Below are 22,570 nucleotides of genomic sequence, written 5' to 3'. Positions count from 1 at the left end.
TGAGAATCTTTTTGCCATTTGTTAGGAGAATTCTCCACAGGCTAATTTGACCACAGTCTATTCGCACCCCCTGCCCCACGCCGCAGCCACCACCCCCCGCCCCTGTGCTCCCAGCAGCATTGTGCCTGTCACTGATGCATCTGTCTCCACTGGTATCTATAAATACCCCCTTCTCTCCCCTTCAAAAACCTGATTCCCATTGATTTAGTGACCTATATACACATCACCGTCATCCCCTCCCTTCCTCCGGCTCTCTGCTCCTTCTGTAGATGGTCCTCTGCTGTCTCCACCTCTGATTTCCTCTTTCCTTCATCATCCTTTCCCATTAAGCCCAACTTAGACCACCTCTTCCTCCACCTTCTCCCATCCTCTTGTTAGAAAGCAGGAAAGGCTAATAATAGTTCACGGTGGAAAGCTTTAGTCATGACACATGAAAAGGACTCGAGTGAGGAAAAGAACAGCAGCTGGTGCTTATTTCTGTATTTCAAAGTGTTGTCATTGTGGTAAAATGAGCCTTCAGCTAATCTGCTGTGCGTGTAAACACTGGAGTGGATAGGAAAGGAGTCTCTCAGAGAGGAACAGCTTTCAATGTGAAATCTAACTCTGCCTAAATAAGATCAAAGACAAAGACATACAGAAAAAGAGAGAGCGGGGTGTGTGTGGTGTGCATGCAGGGCTGTATGAAAGTGCTATGATGTAATAATGCTGCAGGCTGCTGCAAAATAGCACCCAGAGAACTAATGCCATGAACAAAATGTTAAATTCATTGCAAACAGCAAGGGATTAATAATGAATATGTTCTGCTGACACAAGCAGGAATCCTAAACCCCAAACATTAGGCTAAATTGCACAAGAAAATGCACTTATTCCTATCATGCAAGTTCTAAACACATAGACCTTATTCAGCGAGTGCAACCACAAAGAGCTCAGGTAAAAGAGGCTCAGCTGCCTATAAGGTCTGCCACAGCTGTAAGAGACTAACAAAAGAAAGCTGAAACAGTGAGTGAGATGGGAGCGCGTGATCTTCTACCACACCACCCCAGCTTAGCATACACCTGTAGTATAAGGCGCTGTTCTGCTCTCTTCCCACTCCCACTAGAGGACCACAGCTCTACTGCGACCCCACACTGACACCTGGTGGCTTCATCGGGCAAAAACCATAACAGCAGTCACAGCTGCACCCGTGCCCCGAGGAGCCACAATGTCATCCTTGTAGTCTTCAAAACATAGCCCTACTGTTTAGTCTTCACAGCACTATTACACGTGAAAAAAAACAAAAAAAAACGCTGTGTCAGTTCTTCTGTGTTCTCTCGGACGACCGCCGGACCACAATAATGAGAGTTGGAAAAAGTGTGACACTCAGCACACAGACAACCACAACAGGAGATTTCAGGACAGTGAGTTTATTTAACAGCGAATTGTGACAGGGAACACAATTTATTTATTTTCCATTGCATTGTAAACCATGTCTAAGACAACCGTGTCATTCACCACATATTCATAAACACCCTCTATGTCATAGAGAGACTTTGTAGGTGGACAGCGGGGGTGGGGGGTCCTCGATTTCTAAAGTGCTATAATGCACAATTCCTCTTGGAGGAAGAGAACAGAGGCCGTGAAATGAGCTCAGACCCCCCAAAAGGCCTCCAAGGTCCCCCCAGCTGCATTATTCATACACTGTGTTTCCTGTGACTGACAGATGGTGTTCAGCGTTTACTTTTTTCCTACTGAGTGTCTGTGTGTGTGTGTGGCTTTACTTATTGCATATCAGTGAGCTGGTTCGTGAAATTTCTCGGTGAATGTGTAAAGCACAAATCTTTAGATTAAAACGTAATAAACTCTTCACTATATTCATAATACATCTCACCTACATTACATTCTTATATTAGATTCGTTTAGAATATGTACGAGATATACATTTGTGGATAACTGGTGACGGCTGACGTAGTGAACACCATCACGTTGGGTCTCTTATAACGACCTGTTGTCTCAGCCCTATGGATCCAGTTTTACAGACATACATAAGCTAGCATGTTCATTTCATTCAAGACTTCTGCAAAGAAATAAATCAAGACTTTTAAATCACGTCTGCAAAAGCAGCAGATGGATTTCCAAGATTTCGAGTATCCAAAGCGGGTCTCTTGTGCCTAATGATCCTTTGTGCTTTCTTTGATTGTATACACTCCGGGTCGTACATTTGGTGTTTTAAAAGCTCCTCTGTGTTAGCCCGCACCCTGGCGACAGATGCTGGACAGATTGGATGGCAGAGGAGGGCAACAGATAGAAAGAACGGGAGGGGGGAGGGCACTGGACCGACAATCAAGAGAATCAAGAGAAAAATACCGCGGTGTCACACTAACAACTACACATCAACTACACCACTACACCTTCAGACACGCACGCACATACACACAAAAAACCTAATGCACAAGGTCAGTTTAAATTCACAGCAGGGTTTAAAGAAAATTGACTTGCGCAGTGTGTTCAAAGTTCGGGCAAAAAAACAGATGAGAACGATCCGAGAGCAACGAGGGAGGGGTGGGCTTTTAAAGGAAATCTGGACGAGACAAACGTAGGCATTGTGATGACAATAACAGCAAATACGAAATGAACTTGGAATGTGGAAAAGAAAAACAAAAAGAAAAATTACAGCGGTACTTTATGAAGCCAAGCTCACGTGAGCAGACGGGCCATCTTATTATCTGCCGACATGGCTGGAGGTGCCAGATGATGTCCCTCACTGACCTATGGCTTTCAGTTAAGACATTGATAACGCTGAGATTAGCTCGAAGTGATTCAGTCAGTGTGGCCTTGGTCGTTAGTGCAGCCACTGTCATATTGCAGCCACCTCATGAAAGAAGCACCATTCAAAACAGACAGATTTTCTTTACCGTCCGATGCCAGCAGGTCTCTGTCGGCTTTCACATTTAATTTTTAGAACTCTTTAAGCATTTCTGCGAGTCGTTAACTTAAAACAAAAGACACTTCCCTCTATCACCGATGCTTCATTTGGTCCTAGCTGATGAAACAGGCTGACCCACACTTAAACAATAGCAATAGGCAATAGGCAGAAATGCCTCCCCCCCCCCACCCCCTCCAAAAAGAAAAAAAAGAAAGAAAAAAAAGAAAACGACACTAATGTTTCCCACTGCAAACATTTAAGAAAAAAATCTCATTAAAATGTTGCATTTAAGTTCATATGATGTGTCCGGCGTTAATATTCCTTCATTCGATATGTCCACATCATCATAAAACATAAAAATCACCACAACATGAATTGACAGGGGAGCTGGAGAGGTAGGTGTGCAAAAAAGCCATCATTTACAAAACAAACAATAAATCCTAAAACGTCAAGTTCATATCATCTGCATGTTTACAATATAGTTAAGGTGGACACTTTGACACAGGAAAAGAAAAACAACACACAAATACATAGTGCTATACTGCCCACAGAAAGGAATATCGATAAATAAAGCTCACTCCCACAAATTAAATACACTGAAAAGTTGCATCGTGTATCTACAGTGCAACAGTGCAGTTGACGAGCTGCTTGAACGGTGGGAACAAGGAGGGAATGTGATTGGAATAATACACTTCAAAGTCACCTTGATCTCCGGTGAGATAAACCAATGGCAGCGCTTCAGTGTCGTGATGCATAAACGAGATACAACAGGGCTGCTTTCCCTCGCAGCTTAAAGCAAACAAAACCCTCTAAAGCAAATAAACAGATGTTTGGTTAAAAAAAAATCATCGACTGCACTGAGAACGCATTAGTGTGATTTTTTGATATCCAAAGGATTTTTAGCTCTTTGGGTCCTGCCATTGAATTCAAGTTTGGATAAAGAATTCAAACTGAATATGAACTCATCTGTAAACAAAAATAATTTGGTCTGTATCTGATGTGAGGATGAAATGCTCTGGACTTGCTGGCTCCACAATGGATGACTGTATTCATAAATCTCAGGAGGTGAGGTCTGACCGTTTGTTAGCATCAATAATTACTAATAATCTGGCTTTCCATTAGAATTACTTTCAGCTCATTTAGTGTTCACAGCAATGCTGTCCGTCTGAATCCACCGTGCATCACGCGTGGCAGAAAACTGCTTGCTGCACTTTAGGTCGCAATCCAATCAGTGATGTCACAGCAGGTGTTTTCGGTCGCCTGACAAAGGCTAACTAAACCCCCGCTGTGACATCAGTGATTGGGGTGTGGGCAGGAGTGCGATACGCTTGACCCATAAAAAGGCGTGAGGGCGCAGCTGTTTTGTGATTCCGTCAAAGTTCAAACAAAGTTTACGCATGTAGTTTGTAGTTGAGCACCGATTCTCACACTGGTGCTTCAGTCCAGTGTGCATCCACGAAACAAAGCTATAGTCGTAGTGGAGGGGGGCCAACAGTTGAACCATTGTGGTAGTGCAACGCATCAGATGGAACCTGATCTACTTAAAAAGCCATGGCAATCAAAGTGTGCTCAGAGCTGAATGGCTGGGTTCATTACAACCACTTACAGGAAGGGATGTGGCTCCTATGGAAAGATCATAGCGATTGTGCTGGTATCACATCAACAAGTTGCCTCGGTCTTTGTCTGAAACAGAGGCCTGTGTTACTGTAACTCGTTGTGTGTTACCTTTTAAGACATAAGGTTAAGGGAAGGTTGTGTTTTTGATTTGTTTTTTTTTGTTTTACAGGACTAATATTCTTCTACTTGCCTAAGTAAGGAATGTGCATTTATTTTTAATCTGATCATCATCATTTATAATTTATAGTTTCAAACCAACTGGTAAGATTTCATCTGTCACTTAAAGACTAAAATTTGGTACTGTAGGGTGGCAGAACTGCAGCAACCGAGGGCAGTACATCTGCTTTAAAACTTTAACAATCATATTCAAAAAGATAAGTACAATGTTGTAATTATAAAGTGATATTCTTTTTCAAACTTAAAACAAGCTGATATTTGTGGCTTTATTTCCAGAGAGCTGGCTAAACCTGCCAACTGGATTTTTTTTTGTGCCGCCATAGGCAGCTTGGCAAACTAAGGCTCCCTCCTGAATGATTTGAACACATTCAACACAAAAAAACAATCTGTACTAATGGTCACGCTCGGACCCATCACAAACTTCTCTCGGTATGGGATGAATCTTCGCGAAGTTGGTGTAATGCATTATGGGAGGGAAAGGCAGAAAGGAGGTGCTCCTTATTTGTCTTTTTTAGGCAAGAAGCTGAGGATAAATTCACCCACGCCCAGGAAGTAGACCACCTGGGCGATGCCAAACAGAGGAGCGATAACCAAGGCTCGACAGTAGGCTCCCTTCAGGAAGGCTGATGGACCCTCGTTACGCATGATTTTCCTGGGGAACAAACAGGAAAACATAGGATTAACCCAAAAACACATCCAGCACCGGCAGACATGGCGGGTGACTGTACATAGCACTTTGCATGTGCTGTAAAAGCATAATTAGGTCACCTGATGCAGTCAGTCACTCCAGCGTACGTGTCTTCTGTGTTCCCTCGGGTCAGCGACTGCAGTCTAGTCTTTATAACTGCAACACAGTGAGTTCAGGTGAGTATAACATCAAACATCAGTGCAAAGACTGCAGAAACAGTGTTCTCAGTGCCACTGCTCACCATCAACGGGGTTTACAGCCACAGCTGCTGTGCTTCCCGCAACGCAGCCTGATATAAACGAAACATAGAAAGGAGCAGGGCCCTCTGCGCCTCTTTTTCCAAAGTTATTCAAGTTGGCGAAAAGGGGGAAATAGATAATAGAGAATGGAACATCCCTATAAAATCAGAGAAATAAAACCATGACAGTAAGTTCTGAGAAATTCACTAAAACTACAAAAGTACAGTTGCCAAATCTGTTTTACCTGAGCAGCGTGGCACCAAGGCCTTTATACAGCCCAGCAATGCCCTTTTCCCTCAGTAACTGTCTGGTTATCTGCATGGCTGTCGGGGATTTCGTCTCCACGGTACCTGCTGCCACTGTCTCTGGCATCAGCTTCCTTTGAGCAGCTACAAATTGCAGGGAACATTAAAAGAAAAGTTCAAGCACTCGATGCTAAGAGCAGGTATACATGAACAAACATTTTGGATTTGTAACAGAAAAAAAGACAATAAGATAAAACTGTTGTCATCTCTGACGTGACCACATGAGGCCACTGTTACTACACAATGTCACAAACAACGCAGTATTTGCTAGATTAGATCTCCTCTTACCAATCCGCCCAGCATCTTGGAGCTGAATTTTCAACATCTCCATAGGAGTTGTGACAATAACCTACAATTAGAGCAAAATAAAGGTTTCACATAAACTGTCAACATTTACAGACTGTGAACAAATTAATCTGAAACGACTGATTAATAGAGTGGAGGGGGGAACAAAACAAGTGCAGTGTAAATCTAATTTCATCCATTAGTTAAATGCCAACTCTTGTTTTCCTCTCTAATCCACACAGTAGTAACTAGTTAACTGGATTAAGGGTGAGATGGTCATGTTCTCAGCTGCAATCTTAATCCAAGGTCTGCTACACTTAATCTAATCACATTCCTCGGGCTTGAAGCCTTTGGCCTCATTGACAACAGGCATTTCCTTCTGACTCACTCACTCAGCGCACATGGCTGAGCACTCTCACAGAGTCTTATCTGAGCACTCACGTCTAGCTGCCAGAGTATAGCCCGCTAACGGGACAGCATCTCAGTGATTAGAAATCATTCACTAAAAAGGAATATTACAGGTCACATTCAGATCACAGATAACACTATCTGCAGTGAGAAACTCCCAAGTATGTTTTATGACTACCACCTCTCATTTAAGGTGGTTAATTCCAGCTGTAGGCAGAGACAAATGAGGTCCAGTAGTTTGGATGTGATCTGACACTGGCAGTGTTAAAGCTGGGTGTTCCAGATGGAGAACAGGAGGATGCAATTAAAGAAGCGCCTCACTCACTCACCTGGCATGTACCTGCACCGCAACCGGCCAACATCTCTTTGAACAGAGTAATCTTTCTGGAGAAGCAAAAGGTAAAAGCGCGATCAGATTAAAGCAGACACTAGACTGACAGTGTGAGAGCCAGACAACTTCATTTCCACAGTCCTCGAAAAAGGAGTTGTAACCACTAGTGCTGGTGATGCTAATCTTTGTCTTCCATATCAACATGTCAAGCACAAGGGCAGATTAATAATTCACAAGGCGAGCAGGTGGGCCAGACAAGTCAATCATTCATCAGCCTACATGTTTGTCTCCATAGCGATGGAGACGGATGCCCCAGAGAGCTCCAGGGTTGTCTGCACAGACAGTGCTCATGGTGGATAACAGGTACTTTTTTATTCAGCAGCGCACTGTGATCGGTTTTTGGCGCATGTAATGTGATTCCACTGTGTGCCAATTATATTTCACACGTACATGTAACTCTGTATTTAGAAACCAAACAGTTAACAAGCCAGCGTGAAGTGCTCGGTGCCTCTGAGAAGATGACAGAAAATGGGGGATTAGCTGGAGCCTTGGTGACACTAAAGACAGCTAACATGTCAGGTTATATGCTAGTAAACACGCCAGTTAATTACAGTGGGAATTAGAGGAGTGGGCAAGTGTCAATCTGCCTGTCAGCACTTTCATTTCTCACCCATCCTTGGAGAAGTGATGCCTGAAGAAGTCGTTTGCAGCTAATTTGATGGCTTTCTCCGGTGTGACTAGCGTTAAGTTCACGGCAGCTCCTGAGAGGATAAGAATGGCAGAGAAGGAAAGTAAGACACAAAGAAGAAGAAGAAAAAAATAAGTATTTAAGTAGTCTCTTTTTTCTCTACAGTTTGTGAGTTTTGTTGTTGTTTAACTTTGTGTACCAGGTTTTTCTTGATTATTGTAATGGCTGTATGTTTAGCCTTTAGTACATGTTACTACTGTAACCTGGTTTCCACTGGTATTTAAAAGTGTTTATATTTTGATCTTGTTTAGTCTAGCGTTCGCAGCATCCTCCTGTAACTTTTTAAATCTTCATCTCTGTCAGGTGACTCCCTTCTTAGTTATTTCCTCTTGTGCCTTGTTGTAGGTTTGACTTCCTTTGTTATTGTCTTAATTAGTTTTAGCCGTTTCTTGTTACCCTAGTGTTTCCACTTCCCTGATTACCTCATGTGTGTATCTATAGCCTCAGTTTCCCTTTGTCCTTTGTAAGAGTGACTGTTATTCACTCATGTGTGTGACTGTCATTGGTTGTTGTGTCGTTCTTATTTTGCCACATGGGATTTATATTCTTGGAGCAATAAAAAAAACTACGTAAAAACTAATAAAGGGAAATCTATGTTTCTTAAAACTGTGTCTTAAAAAAGACACATGAAAAACCACCACTCCCCATGTTATCTCATGTTAGACTTTCCACATCTGCAGAATGCAAAGATACACTTAGGTCTGAGTGACATAAATTTCATCATCAGAGGGTGAATGTGAGGCTCTGTGCTCTGTGCAGATATCCATGTCCCTGCCAACTACACTAAAAAGCATCAACTATTAAAACATTGTTTAAGTGAACACCAAACAGACTTGATACGCGCATAACAGGAGGTGCTTCAAGCACACAAGCCTACACAGGTTAGAAAAATGATTATCTTATATTTAAATGAGTTTGCACATTAATCACATACAAAGTCAAAAATCTTCACTTTACCTCTGTACATCCCAAAATATCCCTCTGACCGAATGGTCTTAATAAGGCAATCTGACCTGTAACACAAGCACAACAGTTGTGGTATGTCAGTTGAAGAGCTGCCTGATAGGCTGAGTGACACTACACAAGGCTACTGTGGATTAAAGCTGGAAAAAGAAAAGAAAGTCATACATGCTCGTGTAAAGGCGAGATCCATTTTGCTGGTTTTGGAGCCGAGTCTTGGCCAGGTCAATGGGAAACACACAGGTCACTCCGATTAGGCCAGCGATCCCCCCATTGATCAATTTGGCAGGCAAACTGGATGAAGGTAACAACCATAAACACAAAGACAAAAATATCAAATGTGGATGGTCACTAGATTAAAAACAAAGCCACAGCTCCAAACCTCTGTAACCTTACCTGATCTGCTTGTCAGCCATTTATCTGAAGCCCTGACTGGTCAAAGTTTAATGCGTCTGCTAACCGGCTGGTTTGTTGTTAAGAGTAGTGTTCGGCTGTCCGGGTGGGATTATGTAGCGGGACTATCTTCTGTCCACTTGACTTGTTCCAGCTGTTGTCAGGTCAAGCTAGGGGATATCTGTAAAGAAACAGAAAAAGAACCGGTCCCATCTATCACTGTCATGAAGTCGCCCGAATGAGAAAAATTTCAAAGGTTACCATGAAGCAATGTCACCTCTACAAATATTACAACATGGACTTGCTTTGGTAGCAAGTTACGGCAACAAGTATAAATATATATGCATGCTTCTGCTCAAAGCAACTTATATTAAATGCATTGAAACTAAAAATCTGCCATAGGTTTTGCAAACCTTCCTATTAAGGTTATTCTGTTTGTTTAGTGCTTTCAAAAATGAGATGAAAATTATGTAAATGCCTGCAATGGAAAGTCAATATACCAAAAAATGGGTTTTTAAGCTTTGGTGAAAGATGGGCGGTGACACTCTACAGTCCTGGTGTCTGTGGATACTTCATTATGCTCTGTATATCCCACAGTTCACAGACGAGCATAAATATTTCCACTCTAACCCAGGTAAACTTTTTAAAAAAGCACATCTCAAGTGGGGAAAGAAAGAAGAAGATGCAGGCCTAAAAAAAGCTATCTACAGCAGATGAATTATTTCCAAGATGGCGCCGCGGATGGCAGCCTCGGTACTGCGCTCTCTCGCACTTTTCTTGTTTTTGTTTATTTTCTGCGCTTTTGGTCACTCAGACCACATCACTTTCTCCAGAGATCAACTGCTTAACATCAGGCAGTCATCTCACTATAGTTCTTATCCATTTTTCACAAACCCGGAAAGTTTTTTGGAGATTTTAGTTGGAGGCGCAGCAGCTCTCTGTGGCTCCTGGAGAAGACGTAGATGGGGGAGTCGCGCCGGTGCGCTGGTGAAACTACGTCGGCGAGGATTCCGCACGGCACTCCCCTCCATTCACCTCGCGAATCTCCGCTCTCTTCCAAACAAAGTCGACGAATTACTGCTCTTAAACCGGACTAACAAGGACTTTGCACGCTCTGCTGCCCTCTGCTTCACTGAAACCTGGCTCAGTGAGCGAGTCCCAGACGCTGTCTTAAATCTGCCGGGCTTCCAACTTCACCGGGCGGACCGCGAAACAGAGCTCTCAGGGAAAACAAAGAGTGGTGGAGTCTGCTTCTACATTAATGAAGGTTGGTGTACTGATGTCACAGTGTTACAGAAACACTGCAGCTCACACTTGGAAAGTTTTTTCATCAACTGTAAACCTTTTTATTCACCGCGGGAGTTTTCTTCCTTCATGCTGGCCGGAGTTTACATCCCTCCACAGGCCAACGCGAACAACGCACTGTGCGAGCTGGCTGACCAGATTACTACCCTGGAGAGGAAATTCCCGGATTCCTTTACAATTATTCTTGGGGATTTTAACAGAGCAAACCTAAACTACGAACTCCCTAAATACAGACAGCATATAGACTGCCCCACCAGGGACAACATCATACTGGATCACTGCTACACCACTCTAAAAGATGCCTATCGCTCTGTGCCCCGGGCAGCTTTGGGACATTCTGATCACTGCATGGTCCATCTTATTCCAGTTTATAGGCAAAAACTCAAACGTGCCAAGCCTGTAGTCAAAACTGTGAAGAAGTGGACTAACGCAGCAAAGCAGGAACTGCAGGACTGTTTTGACTCCACTGATTGGACTGTTTTTGAAGCTGCATCTGAGAACCTAGATGAGCTCACGGACACTGTGATATCATACATCAGTTTCTGTGAAGACGTGTGTGTGCCAACAAAGACCTTTTGCACATACAACAACAATAAACCATGGTTCACTCCTAAACTCCAACATCTTCGTAAGGCCAAGGAGGACGCCTTCAGAAGTGGTGACAGGGTCCTGTACAAGCAAGCCAGGAACACACTGACCAAGGAGATCAAAGCAGCTAAAAGGATCTACTCCCAGAAGCTGGAAGAACGGCTCTCAGCCAACGACCCTGCGTCAGTGTGGAGGGGCCTGCAGGAAATCACCAGCTACAGACGCCCCCCACCCACTATTGAAGCAAACAAAGACCTGGCCAACGAGTTAAACACTTTCTATTGCAGGTTTGAGACGGACAGACTCCCACGCCCCACCCTCCCCTCCCCAGGGACATTGCTTCAGACATTGACCCCCAACACACCTTCCACCTCTCCCCCCTTCACCCTGCCCCTCCCCAATCAAGACTCAACGACCACCCCCACCCTCCCCAATCCAGACTCAACGACCACCACCACCCTCTCCAATCCAGACTCAACGACCTCCACCACACCTCTCACCCCCCTTTCCTCCTCCCTGAAACTAAGAATACACACTCAGGATGTGAGCCGACTATTCCAGAAACAGAAGCCCAGGAAAGCCCCCGGACCAGATGGCGTCTCACCCTCCTGCCTCAAAACCTGTGCTGAACAGCTGGCTCCCATCTTTACTCGCATCTTCAACAGATCCCTGGAGCTGTGTGAAGTTCCCTCCTGCTTCAAACGCTCCACCATCATCCCTGTTCCCAAGAAACCCACCATCACAGGACTGAATGACTACAGACCTGTCGCCTTGACGTCTGTGGTCATGAAATCCTTTGAACGACTGGTGTTAGCCCATCTGAAAGACATTGCAGGCCACCAGCTGGACCCTCTGCAGTTTGCCTACCGGGCAAACAGGTCGGTGGATGATGCAGTGAACATGGGGCTGCATTACATCCTGCAACACCTTGACCGCCCGGGAGTTATGCCAGGGTCCTGTTTGTGGACTTTAGTTCGGCTTTTAACACCATTGTGCCTGAACTTCTTTCCTCCAAACTCTCCCAGCTCAGCGTGTCACCAGCTACCTGTCAGTGGATCACCAGCTTCCTGACAGACAGAAAGCAACAAGTGAGGCTGGGGGAGATCACCTCTGAAACCCGGTCCCTCAGTATTGGTGCCCCTCAAGGATGTGTCCTCTCACCACTAGATAGATAGATAGATAGATAGATAGATAGATAGATAGATAGATAGATAGATAGATAGATAGATAGATAGATAGATAGATAGATAGATAGATAGATAGATAGATAGATAGATAGATAGAACTTTATTAATCCCTCGGGTGGGTTCCTCTGGGAAATTCGATTTCCAAAAAAGCACAGCACCGACAGAAAGTTGAGCGGCTGGTACTCTGGTGCAGTCAGCACAATCTGGAGCTGAACACTCTTAAGACTGTAGAGATGACAGTGGACTTCAGGAGACATCCCTCAACTCTGCTCCCCCTCACCATATCAGACAGCCCTGTGTCAACTGTGAAGACCTTCAAGTTCCTGGGTACAACCATCTCCCAGGACCTGAAGTGGGAGACCAACATCAACTCCATCCTCAAAAAGACCCAGCAGAGGATGTACTTCCTGAGACAACTGGGGAAGTACAGTCTCCCACAGGAGCTGCTGATCCAGTTCTACACTGCGGTCATTGAGTCTGTCCTGTGCTCCTCCATCACAGTCTGGTATGGAGCAGCCACTAAACAGGACAGGAGCAGACTGCAGCGGACTGTACGGGCAGCAGAAAGGATCATCAGCGCCCCCCTGCCCTCCATCCAGGATCTGTACCTCTCAAGAACCAGGAAACGGGCAGGGAAAATCATCACAGACCCCTCACACCCTGCACACAGACTTTTTGATCTGCTGCCCTCTGGCAGACGGTACAGAAGCCTGCAGACCAGGACCACCCGAAACAGGAACAGTTTCTTTCCCCTCGCCATCTCCCTTCTTAACAGTTGACCTGTCACACTGCTCCCACTGCCAGACTGCAACTGCACCTTATGTACATTTTGTAGTATTCATTCCACCTCATTCATTTCTGTATTTTATGTATATAAGTTTAGATTCGTTATTTATAGTTGGTTTACATAGCTTTGTGTATGTATGTGTAATGTGTATATATAGACACTTGTGTGTGTGAGATTTACATTGCTGTGCTTGAGAGCCACCATCTACCGGAACCAAATTCCCTGTATGTGTCTGCACATATACTTGGCCAATAAACACGATTCTGATTCTGATTCTGATGAACAGTATCTAAAAGGTATGTCCTTAAGAACTAGAAATAAATCCAGCAAAGACCTGACAGAGGACATGTGGCATGCATCTGTCCCTTCATGTCATGGTCCTGGGTCGGTGACCCAGCGCTTTTAGTTTATCATTTTCTAGATGATGATTGTTTAAGTTCTGTTATTTTCGATCTGCCTCTAAGTCTGCGTCTGTACCTGTCTGTCTATGGTGTCTCCCCATCTGTTTGTGAATCTGTCTGTTTAGTTCAATGTCTTGTCTGGTTCCATGTATCTGAGTTTCCTGTTTTATTGTGAAGGTCCGTGTCGTATGTGAGTGTGATCAGTTTACGTTTCCCCTGTCCCGTCAGCCCAGATTCCTCCCAGCTGTGTTGCCCTCCTGTCTCTCATCCCCTGATTACTGGTGTGTGTATTTAAGCCCTGTGTGTTCTCCTGCCTGTTGCCGGTTCGTCTGTATTACTCAGTGTCAGTCTGTGTATCCACCATGTCTTCTCCCTGCTGTTCATCGTCATCCTCCTCTGCTCGTTTTCATTCAGGTTTGTGCTCTGTAGTTTAGTTGTTTCCCAGTTTAGTTCAGTTCGAGCCCCGTTTGCTGTTTGTCCACATTCTTTTGTGTTCCGCCAAGGCATAGCTGTTCGGCTACAGCACTTAGTTTCTGGTCTCCCCTGGTTGCTCAGCTCACTTCACCCGCTCACACAGCCGTGACAGTACGAACCGGCCACTATGGACCCAGCAGCAGTCAACCCGCCCGAGGAGCTCCGGGAGGACATTATTTACTCGGTGGACAGATTAATTAACTTATGGCTCGAGCATGAGGGGAGAGAATTCCGCCAAGGCACAGCTGTTCGGCTACAGCGCTTAGTTTCTGGTCTCCCCTGGTTGCTCAGCTCACTTCACCCGCTCACACAGAATTTCGTTCTGAACGAGCTTCATCTTCTCCCCCCTGCTACCACCCACTCTGCAACTCATGCTTCACTCCCTGACCCGACGGAGAGTGTCCTGCCCGGCCCGTCGGTCCAGCCTTCAAATGGGAAACGGCACTCACGCCGTCGACGCCCCTCACCACAGTCGGACCCCAGGATATCAGAGCGGCCGACTGTGGTGAGTAAAAAGGATAACGGCTCCAATCTGAACTGTAAGACTTTTTCTTCTGGGGTTGTTCGGGGTGTGTCAGTGGGAGCTAATTCACAAAGCTTACCTACCTTCGTGATAACTGATCTCTCCCAGGTTGGCATTTTTAAGACTTCAGCGAAAGCAAAGGGCTGTTGTTCTTCTGAACCTGTTAAACCCATGTCAGCTAACCCAGGGTCTGCTAAAACTGTGGCATATATCCCAGAGACAATTAACACCAGCTCTGATAATACCAGGACTGTTTATTCTTTTGAACTGCAACCGGATGCTCAGTTAGCCGCCCGGCCTCCAGCTCAGTTAGCCGCCCGGCCTCCAGCTCAGTTAGCCGCCCGGCCTCCAGCTCAGTTAGCCGCCCGGCCTCCAGCTCAGTTAGCCGCCCGGCCTCCAGCTCAGTTAGCCGCCCGGCCTCAAGCTCAGTCTCCAATTCCACCACCGCCGTCATCCCAACCATTGTTTCAGTCACCCTCAGTTCAGCCTCCTGTTCAGCAGCCACTAGCCCTGCACCCTGTGTCACTTGCTACTCCGGTACAACAAGCCCAGTCAAATTAATCTAAAAGGAACTGGGTTTCATCCGTTTGTTCTAAGCAGAGCGTCAAACCTAATGATAATGTCAACATTCCTCAAAGGCTGGCCAGTTCTGAGACTGAGATGCACTCCAGGGCCTTCCCAGAGGCTGGGTTTCAGCCCCCATCAGACTCTGGACCCCTGGAGTTTAAGAAGCCAGCTGAGGACTGCACCCGGCTGTCGCTGCCTGAGCAGGGTCAATGCTCTGCGCAGCTGCAGGCCGCTATGTGTTTGCCAGAGGCCCGTGCGCCTGCTGGTTCTGTTGCGTTCCTGCCAGAGGCCCGTGCGCCTGCTGGTTCTGTTGCGTGTGTGCCAGGGGCTCCAGTGCCCACTGGTTCTGTGACTGTTTTTGCTGGGGGGCCGGAGGAGCCCGTCCAGCCTTCTGCCTCGTCAGCCGGGGGGCCCGAGGAGCCCGTCCAGCCTTCTGCCTCGTCAGCCGGGGGGCCCGAGGAGCCCGTCCAGCCATCAGCTGCAGTCTCATCACCAGCTGCAGTCTCATCACCAGCTGCAGTCTCATCACCAGCTGCAGTCTGGTCCGGCTCCAGCATCCTCGTCTTCATCCGCCTCGCCTGGTCCGGCCTCAGCTTCCGCCTGGCCTGGTCCGGCCTCAGCTTCCGCCTGGCCTGGTCCGGCCTCAGCTTCCGCCTCGCCTGGGGCTGCAGGGGCCACGCAGCCTTCAGGTCCCCTACTACCACCTCCACATCGTCGGTCATCTGCCAGGCCGCTTGTTGGGCATCTCCGCCACCGTGGACGCCCTCCTGGACGCCGCCACTGCCTTCCGCACGGCCGGCCTCCGGACTTGTTTCCACGCTGCCGTTGCCGTCCGCACGGTCGGCCCCCAGAACTTGTTTCCACGCCACTGCCTACTGCGCGGCCGGCATCCGGACCTGCCCCGTTGCCATTCGCATGGTCGGCCTCCTGAACTTGACCATCTGGGCCTTTTTTGGACTCTGTCCCTCCGTCCTGGGCCCCCTCCGCCCGCCCTGGTCGGGTTGTTTTCTGTTTTGTGTTGGTCCGTTTTTTCGTTTCTGCTGGGCTGTCTGGTGCCAGCCCTTGAGGGGGGGGTACTGTCATGGTCCTGGGTCGGTGACCCAGCGCTTTTAGTTTATCATTTTCTAGATGATGATTGTTTAAGTTCTGTTATTTTCGATCTGCCTCTAAGTCTGCGTCTGTACCTGTCTGTCTATGGTGTCTCCCCATCTGTTTGTGAATCTGTCTGTTTAGTTCAATGTCTTGTCTGGTTCCATGTATCTGAGTTTCCTGTTTTATTGTGAAGGTCCGTGTCGTATGTGAGTGTGATCAGTTTACGTTTCCCCTGTCCCGTCAGCCCAGATTCCTCCCAGCTGTGTTGCCCTCCTGTCTCTCATCCCCTGATTACTGGTGTGTGTATTTAAGCCCTGTGTGTTCTCCTGCCTGTTGCCGGTTCGTCTGTATTACTCAGTGTCAGTCTGTGTCAGTCTGTGTATCCACCATGTCTTCTCCCTGCTGTTCATCGTCATCCTCCTCTGCTCGTTTTCATTCAGGTTTGTGCTCTGTAGTTTAGTTGTTTCCCAGTTTAGTTCAGTTCGAGCCCCGTTTGCTGTTTGTCCACATTCTTTTGTGTTCAATAAATCACCTTCACTCCTCTACGACTGCCTGCGCTTGGATCCTCATTTATTCCACACGGCTCGCCTCGGCAGCCGTGACACTTCAGCTGATCTATCTAAGCATCACTGAAGCCTCATAAGAAATGGTGGCTGTTAACAAGGCCTTCTTATGGAAGGAAAACAGGGCGAACATGACAAAATGACTCAAGATCTGGACTGAAAATTAGTAGCAACAGGTCTTATGGTGTGATGAATCCATATTTACAATTTTTGTTCAAATCATCATCAAAATGTACAGAAGAAGTTAGGAGAGTTGGTGCAGAGAGCGTCTACAGTCATCTATAAAACATGGTGGAGGCTCTGTCATAGTTCAGGACTGCATTTCAGCCAGTGGTGTTGGGTAATTATACAATTATTAATACAGAAAAATAGTGACAGATTTTGATCGAACACAATTAGCATCACAATGGAGTAAAAGCACAACTGGGTAGAAAACACACAATGAACCACTATCAGTCATTAACTGGCCTCCCCAGAGTCTGGACTTCAACATTATCGTAGCAGTGTGGGATCATTTTAACTGAGATTGTAACAAAAGCAGCCAACATCCAAAGAAGAGCTCTGAATGTCCTTCAGGAAGCCTGGAGAACTATTCCTGAAGTCTACTTAAATACATTACGAAAAAGCTTGACTGAGTTCAGGTTACATTAAAGAATAGATTTGCTTGTCTCAAATATTGTCTTTCAGGCTCATTAGAATTGTTTTTGCCTAATATACTGTTTTTCCATTTGTGCTGCACAAACCATTGCATCTATTTCCAATTTCCTGAGGGGTGGCTCGAGACTTTAGCACAGCAATGTAGGTCTTTGGTAAAAGTGGAGGTTTGATAAAATGTCTCCTCAACTTTGATAGCTATATTGCCATAAGAAGGTCCTGTTGACAAACTCTTTCACACTGGACAAACTTAAATGTGTTTCGTTTTACATGATGAAAGACAATAAATCAATGTGTGCCATTAATACTTAAAACTATCAACATGTTATGAAAAAGCAAGACTAATCCCATAAATGTAAATGTAGATTTGAGAGAGCTTTAGCCATTAATGCAGACTGATTACTAACTGCTAAACAACTCTGTCACCAGCCAAACATCTGTGCAGCATGCGTGTCCTTGAATGTTCATGTTTTCATGCCTTTCCATGCTTTTCATGCTTTCATTGTCAACCTGAGGTGCTATAGAGGAAGCTCAACCCTCTGCAGGCTAAAACAGTAATTATGAAAAAAAAAAAAAACCTAGATAAAATATGTCTGCAGTGGATAAGATGCACCCTATTTTTGGTACAGAATGCCTTCAGTTTAAAAGGATGCTTCCCATTTCCCCTTTCATTCTCTCCTCCCCCTTCATCCACCAATCACAACCTGCCTCTACATGTGCACTCCGCTGCCTTCTCTCCCTCTCCTGCTCTCTCCCTCTCACCAACCCTCCCCCATCACTTCCCTCAGTCACGAGTCACGACTCTCAAACGCAGCTTTTCCGTCTCAGATCTTTGCTGACTTGTGGGCTTCTTAGTGAAGTACAAATGCTTACAGTTGCACAACACCAATATCACTAATTCCTCGGATCCGCTTTCAGAGACATTTCGCAGCACGAGGTGATGTTTCGGTTTACAGAGGGCACGAATGCAGCTGCAGTCTGGTGTGTTTAGTTTGGATGTGGACTTGAGGCCCCTGCTAGCTGCTCCAGAGGTGGAAGAGGGAAGAAAGGGGGGGGGAATTGGTTTAGAGCAGGTCAGCGAGCTGTCTCTGGTGTCTGTTGCCTGGGTGTTGTCCTCACTGCTCCTTGGAGCCAAACACAGGCAACTTCACAACCCACCTCCATCGCTCATCTTCCTTTAACTGTTTTCTCGCCGAGCAGCGACACTGCGCCCACATTTCCACTGTGCTGCATGCTCCTTTTGTTTTTCTCTCGCTGACTTCCTCGCGAACATAGGCATATTAACGCTACGGCCAGCAGTGGGGATATAAGCTGAATTTAAAAGTGGCTATACATTTGGTTAGTAACAGGACTGAATATTAAATGAAAGCCACGAAACTGACATCTTCCTCCTTCTCTACACTGCCTGCAGCTTTTTTTGTCGACTTCACTTCAGCCACACGCCACAGCTATGTCTGCTCCAGCATCCATCTGACCCCTAGCCATAGCGTGGCTGCGCTGTCTTGTCATGACAATTGGAGTCTGTGTGGAAACAACTAGGACCAGTGTGCAGTGTTCACAGCAAGAGACACTGCTCATACTTCTTATGCTGTTCTTTGCACAGCATAAGCGGAAAATAACAAAGCGGTGCCTCATTTGTAGTTCACATAACCAGGGATTTTTCATGCTCATTGTACACACAAGAACTTTTAATCCACATACAGTTCAAGCTAAGCGTCTGTGTTACCTTACTTCACAGCAACATTTTCCAACATTTGCCATTTGAAAAACAAAACTACATTTTAAGCTTGAGTAAATGAAACCCCACTTAAAAAAACAAAAGACATTTACAATCCAGGGTTTCCTCTTTGGCGGCCAACAAAATCTTTTATAGGCAGGCACGATGTTGATTTATCGATCAAGGAAGTGAATTACTTCTGGAAAAGTCAAAGGAGCTTGCAAAGAAAAGCTTCTGGACTTCTTTAAGTTACTTGAAGACGTTTCACCTCTCATCCGAGAAGCTTCTTCAGTTCTAAGGTCTTCTGGAAAACAACTTAAAAGCAAAAAATGAGACAAAAGTGAAAACTTAATCAAATCAGCCAAGTAAAAGTGACTCGAAGCATCTCTCTGACACACACACACACTCGCACAGAGAGTGTTCACACTAAGGTCATATTTTGAGTTTGGACTACTGAAACTGATAAGCACTCATAAGTAAACAATACATGATTATGCAACTCAAGCAGAACCTTGAGCTGAACAACTTAAGCCGGCCCCATAAAACCACCCGCTAGACGTTTCTGATTAACAGCCTCGAAGAGAGTCAAGGCTCAGACTGAGACAGATAACAGTTGAGTTTCTGACCCCTATTCTCACTTCAGGAACGGGACAAAAAATGCTGCCATAGAGAAACAAGAACATGGGAACAACCTACCTAAGAAATATGTGTGAAATTTAGTGCTTCCATCCACGTAATCCTAACAAAGGTGTGCCATACTGAAGCCTTTTTTTTTAATCTAATACAAATATTTCAAATAATAATGCAGCAAGCACAGAAAAGACATTGGATCATTATGCAAGTGACATTAGTAATGTCAGATAAGTAGAATGCAAATGATATTCCTATCATTTAAATCAGCTACAAGCATAATTCCCTCATCTGCCACAGAGCCTGGGCTACTTCTCCTCTCCCAAGTGGCAGCAGGATAGAGGTCTTGCTGACTGAGCATGAAGCATAAAAGGAAGTAAGCACCAACAATGACAAAGTGCAGTGGTAGTAAGTGCTCAGCTAACGTGACTATGGTCGGATGAAAAGACAGAAACGCACGAAAGTCAAACAGGCCATCGTCATTAGCTCAGCGCAGGCTGTTGTTACCGATCCATCTGTCTCACAAGAAATGATCTGATGAATCAGATGCACACTCTGAGGCATCCAAGGAGAGAGGAGGGGGACAAGGGGATTTCTGCAATTCTCTATCAGATGTCGAGTACTTTTCTGAGCTGCAAGAGCACAGAGGTCACACCTAATATAAACTCAATCTGTCCAGTTTCTTCCAGGGACAAGATTTTCCTCATTTTTAATTTATGAATTCGGTTAAGTTTACTGCAAAGCTGCTTCAAAATATTATCATTCGGCTGACTTCTATATAGATATTAGAGCATATTTGATGACCGAGTTTAAATTTCCTTACTACACTAAAAGCAACATCTACTGTTTTCACCATGAAGCATCAGCTGCTTGTATTTTGGCTATTTTTGGACAAAAGTGCAGAAACAAGGGATGAAATTTGTGGTGTCACAGATAAATCTGATTGCTACTCCCTCTTCCCTACTGCATCGGGATTATAAATCTAATGCCTACTTATGAAAGCTCTCTCGCAATCTCCATTTACAAAAAGGAGGGGTGGGAGTTGTGATCTTGGCACAAATCATCTCTGTCAGTGGCAGTGCTCTTTGGGGCCATTAAAACTGACACACAGAGCATGCATTGTTGGAAACACCTGCTGGAGATGGGAACCAAGAGTCCACAGGTTTCAGGCTGCAAAAAATACCCGCTTCTTTGCCAACAAATGCCGTTGTTTAGTCCCTCCTCTGGCACCAACTGTCTCCCTTGTGGCCCAGTTTCCAGTCACACGGGGCTTTTCTCTCCCGTCTCTTCAGTTCTGCTTACATCTCACCTTTCCTACAACCTCGATAAAGGAATAATCATGCTATTGTTGGTCCAGATTCAGCTTTAAAGTATCTGCTTACAATTTACAGTACTGTCCCCCACCATCAGTACCACTACACTTCATTCTCCATTCGGTGCACATACATTAGTGATATTTATCGGTCCTTGCCTAGACATTTTAGCGTACTTTCAGGGAAGGCTGAAAACTTGCAGTTTTCTGAATGAATGTAATGCCAAGTCATGAGTATCACAGTCATACAGGTGTGATAGATCCAGTGGAAAGCACAGGAATGACACCCTATACTCAAGAGTGGCTCACCTCATGAATTATTTCAAGCAGTAAAGATGCTTTGTTTGGACTACTTCTCCACTACAAATGCTGTTCATCTGAAAAACGTGCTGGTTTTTCATGTACATGTCAGCACACTCAGCAGCTAAATGTTACCTTATGTGTGCACTGAAGGGAGTTTGGGGCCCCAGACGGAAGAGCGAGGAGTCACAGTAAAGTGAGTGGGTACTATGGGAACGGCCTCCGTTATGTATCCTTTTCAGCAATAATGCCATTACCTAATTTTGCAGATTCTTTAAAATGCTGGATCTTTCTAGAAGTGGTCCTAAGTTAGCGTTTAACCAGATGCAACGTGTGCCTTGTCAGAGTCAAAGAGGAGCAGCTTTTACTTTTCTCTGCCAGTTAAAAAAAGGGTAGGTGGGTTTAAATGGGTTCACTACTACAATCCCAGCCCACATGATAACACCGTCACTATGGAGGAGAAGCCGGCAGAAGACGGACTCTGACCCGTTTCTACCGTAATAACCAAATATCAAAGAAGCTAATATTTGCGTTCAAGGCATTAAAATTTAAACAAACCCCATCATTTGTCTGCAGCACTGCACGTACCCCGGTTGCACCTGTGTGCGCGGTTTGTGGGCCAAATATGAGAAGGCATATTACCGACCACCGGTGTAACGGTTATTCCGCTGTTTCATAACGGTGGGCCAGACATAACGTTAGTCTGCAATAGGCCCGGCTATGAACTAAACATCTTTAAAACCAGCACAGGATAACAAAAAAACCCAAAATCCTCGGCTTACCACATAACGGAAAATTATTTACTGACCATGAATACGCGACAAACTCACATTCAAGCAAGCTAATACCCCATCTCTCCTGTGCCGTTTTACACATTTAAGCTCAACGTGCCGCCTTTTACCCTATTCCCAGGTGAGATTTCAAGGGCTCTAGGCAAACAGGCACATTTTGTGAGTCAGATACCAGACGGTGAGAAGCGCAAGGCTCTGCCTGCATCCCGTTATGTACATACCAGACACACAGAGCCGCTTCCGCTGTCTCCTCGGTGGTGCTGCGGTATGAAATCAAAGCCTTTACTCTCTGTATCTTCAGCTGAGAAACCCACAGTGGTTTACCTACCGGCGTTACTAGCGGTTCAGTCCGGCGGAGGGAGGTAGAGGAGGTGGGAGTGAAGGCAGGCGGGCAGGGAGGGAGGGAGGGAGGGAAAGCGATGGAGTGAAATAGAAAAAAAAACAGAAAAGAGGATTTTAAAAATGGGGGCCTCTAGTGGCGTGTAGTGGAAGTGCAGGAGGTAAAGTTGTAGCAATGGGGGATGGGAGTCGGCGTCATGGTGACGCTTCATCACATCACAGTGACCTTGAATACCGAAATAGAAAAAAAATGGCAGGAGCTGAAATATTGGGGCTGAGCGTGCGGC

General features: G+C 45.5%; 1 protein-coding gene across 2 annotated transcripts; it reads right to left on the bottom strand.

The window, feature by feature from the left end:
• Positions 1–1,387: 1,387 nt before the first annotated feature.
• slc25a22a (solute carrier family 25 member 22a) lies at positions 1,388–22,488 on the bottom strand. 2 transcript variants are annotated; one of them, XM_026175739.1, is made up of 11 exons: positions 22,166–22,488; positions 9,057–9,234; positions 8,829–8,954; positions 8,658–8,713; positions 7,623–7,713; positions 6,951–7,005; positions 6,217–6,277; positions 5,868–6,012; positions 5,626–5,780; positions 5,465–5,540; positions 1,388–5,348 (listed from the first exon to the last, which is right to left on the bottom strand). In XM_026175739.1, the coding sequence occupies exons 2-11, from the start codon at positions 9,074–9,076 to the stop codon at positions 5,195–5,197; spliced, it is 939 nt and encodes a 312-aa protein (XP_026031524.1). In that variant the 5' UTR covers positions 9,077–9,234; positions 22,166–22,488; the 3' UTR covers positions 1,388–5,194. The 2 variants fall into 2 exon arrangements, with proteins under 2 accessions (XP_026031524.1, XP_026031525.1); XM_026175740.1 differs by having other exon boundaries at positions 22,273–22,488.
• Positions 22,489–22,570: the final 82 nt, after the last annotated feature.

Source organism: Astatotilapia calliptera, chromosome 7, assembly GCF_900246225.1.
Source record: "Astatotilapia calliptera chromosome 7, fAstCal1.2, whole genome shotgun sequence".
Lineage (NCBI taxonomy): Eukaryota > Metazoa > Chordata > Actinopteri > Cichliformes > Cichlidae > Astatotilapia > Astatotilapia calliptera.
Note: the sequence above shows the minus strand (reverse complement) of the source record. Positions and strands in the feature narration are given on the sequence as shown.

Excerpts from the sequence above, each read along its gene's own strand:
- slc25a22a (XM_026175739.1), bottom strand. The coding sequence starts at position 9,076 with ATGGCTGACAAGCAGATCAG. Across the intron at positions 8,714-8,828 it reads TCTCGCCTTTACACGAGCAT|GTCAGATTGCCTTATTAAGA; the intron begins GTATGACTTTCT and ends CTTGTGTTACAG. Across the intron at positions 6,013-6,216 it reads CCAAGATGCTGGGCGGATTG|CTGCTCAAAGGAAGCTGATG; the intron begins GTAAGAGGAGAT and ends TGCAATTTGTAG.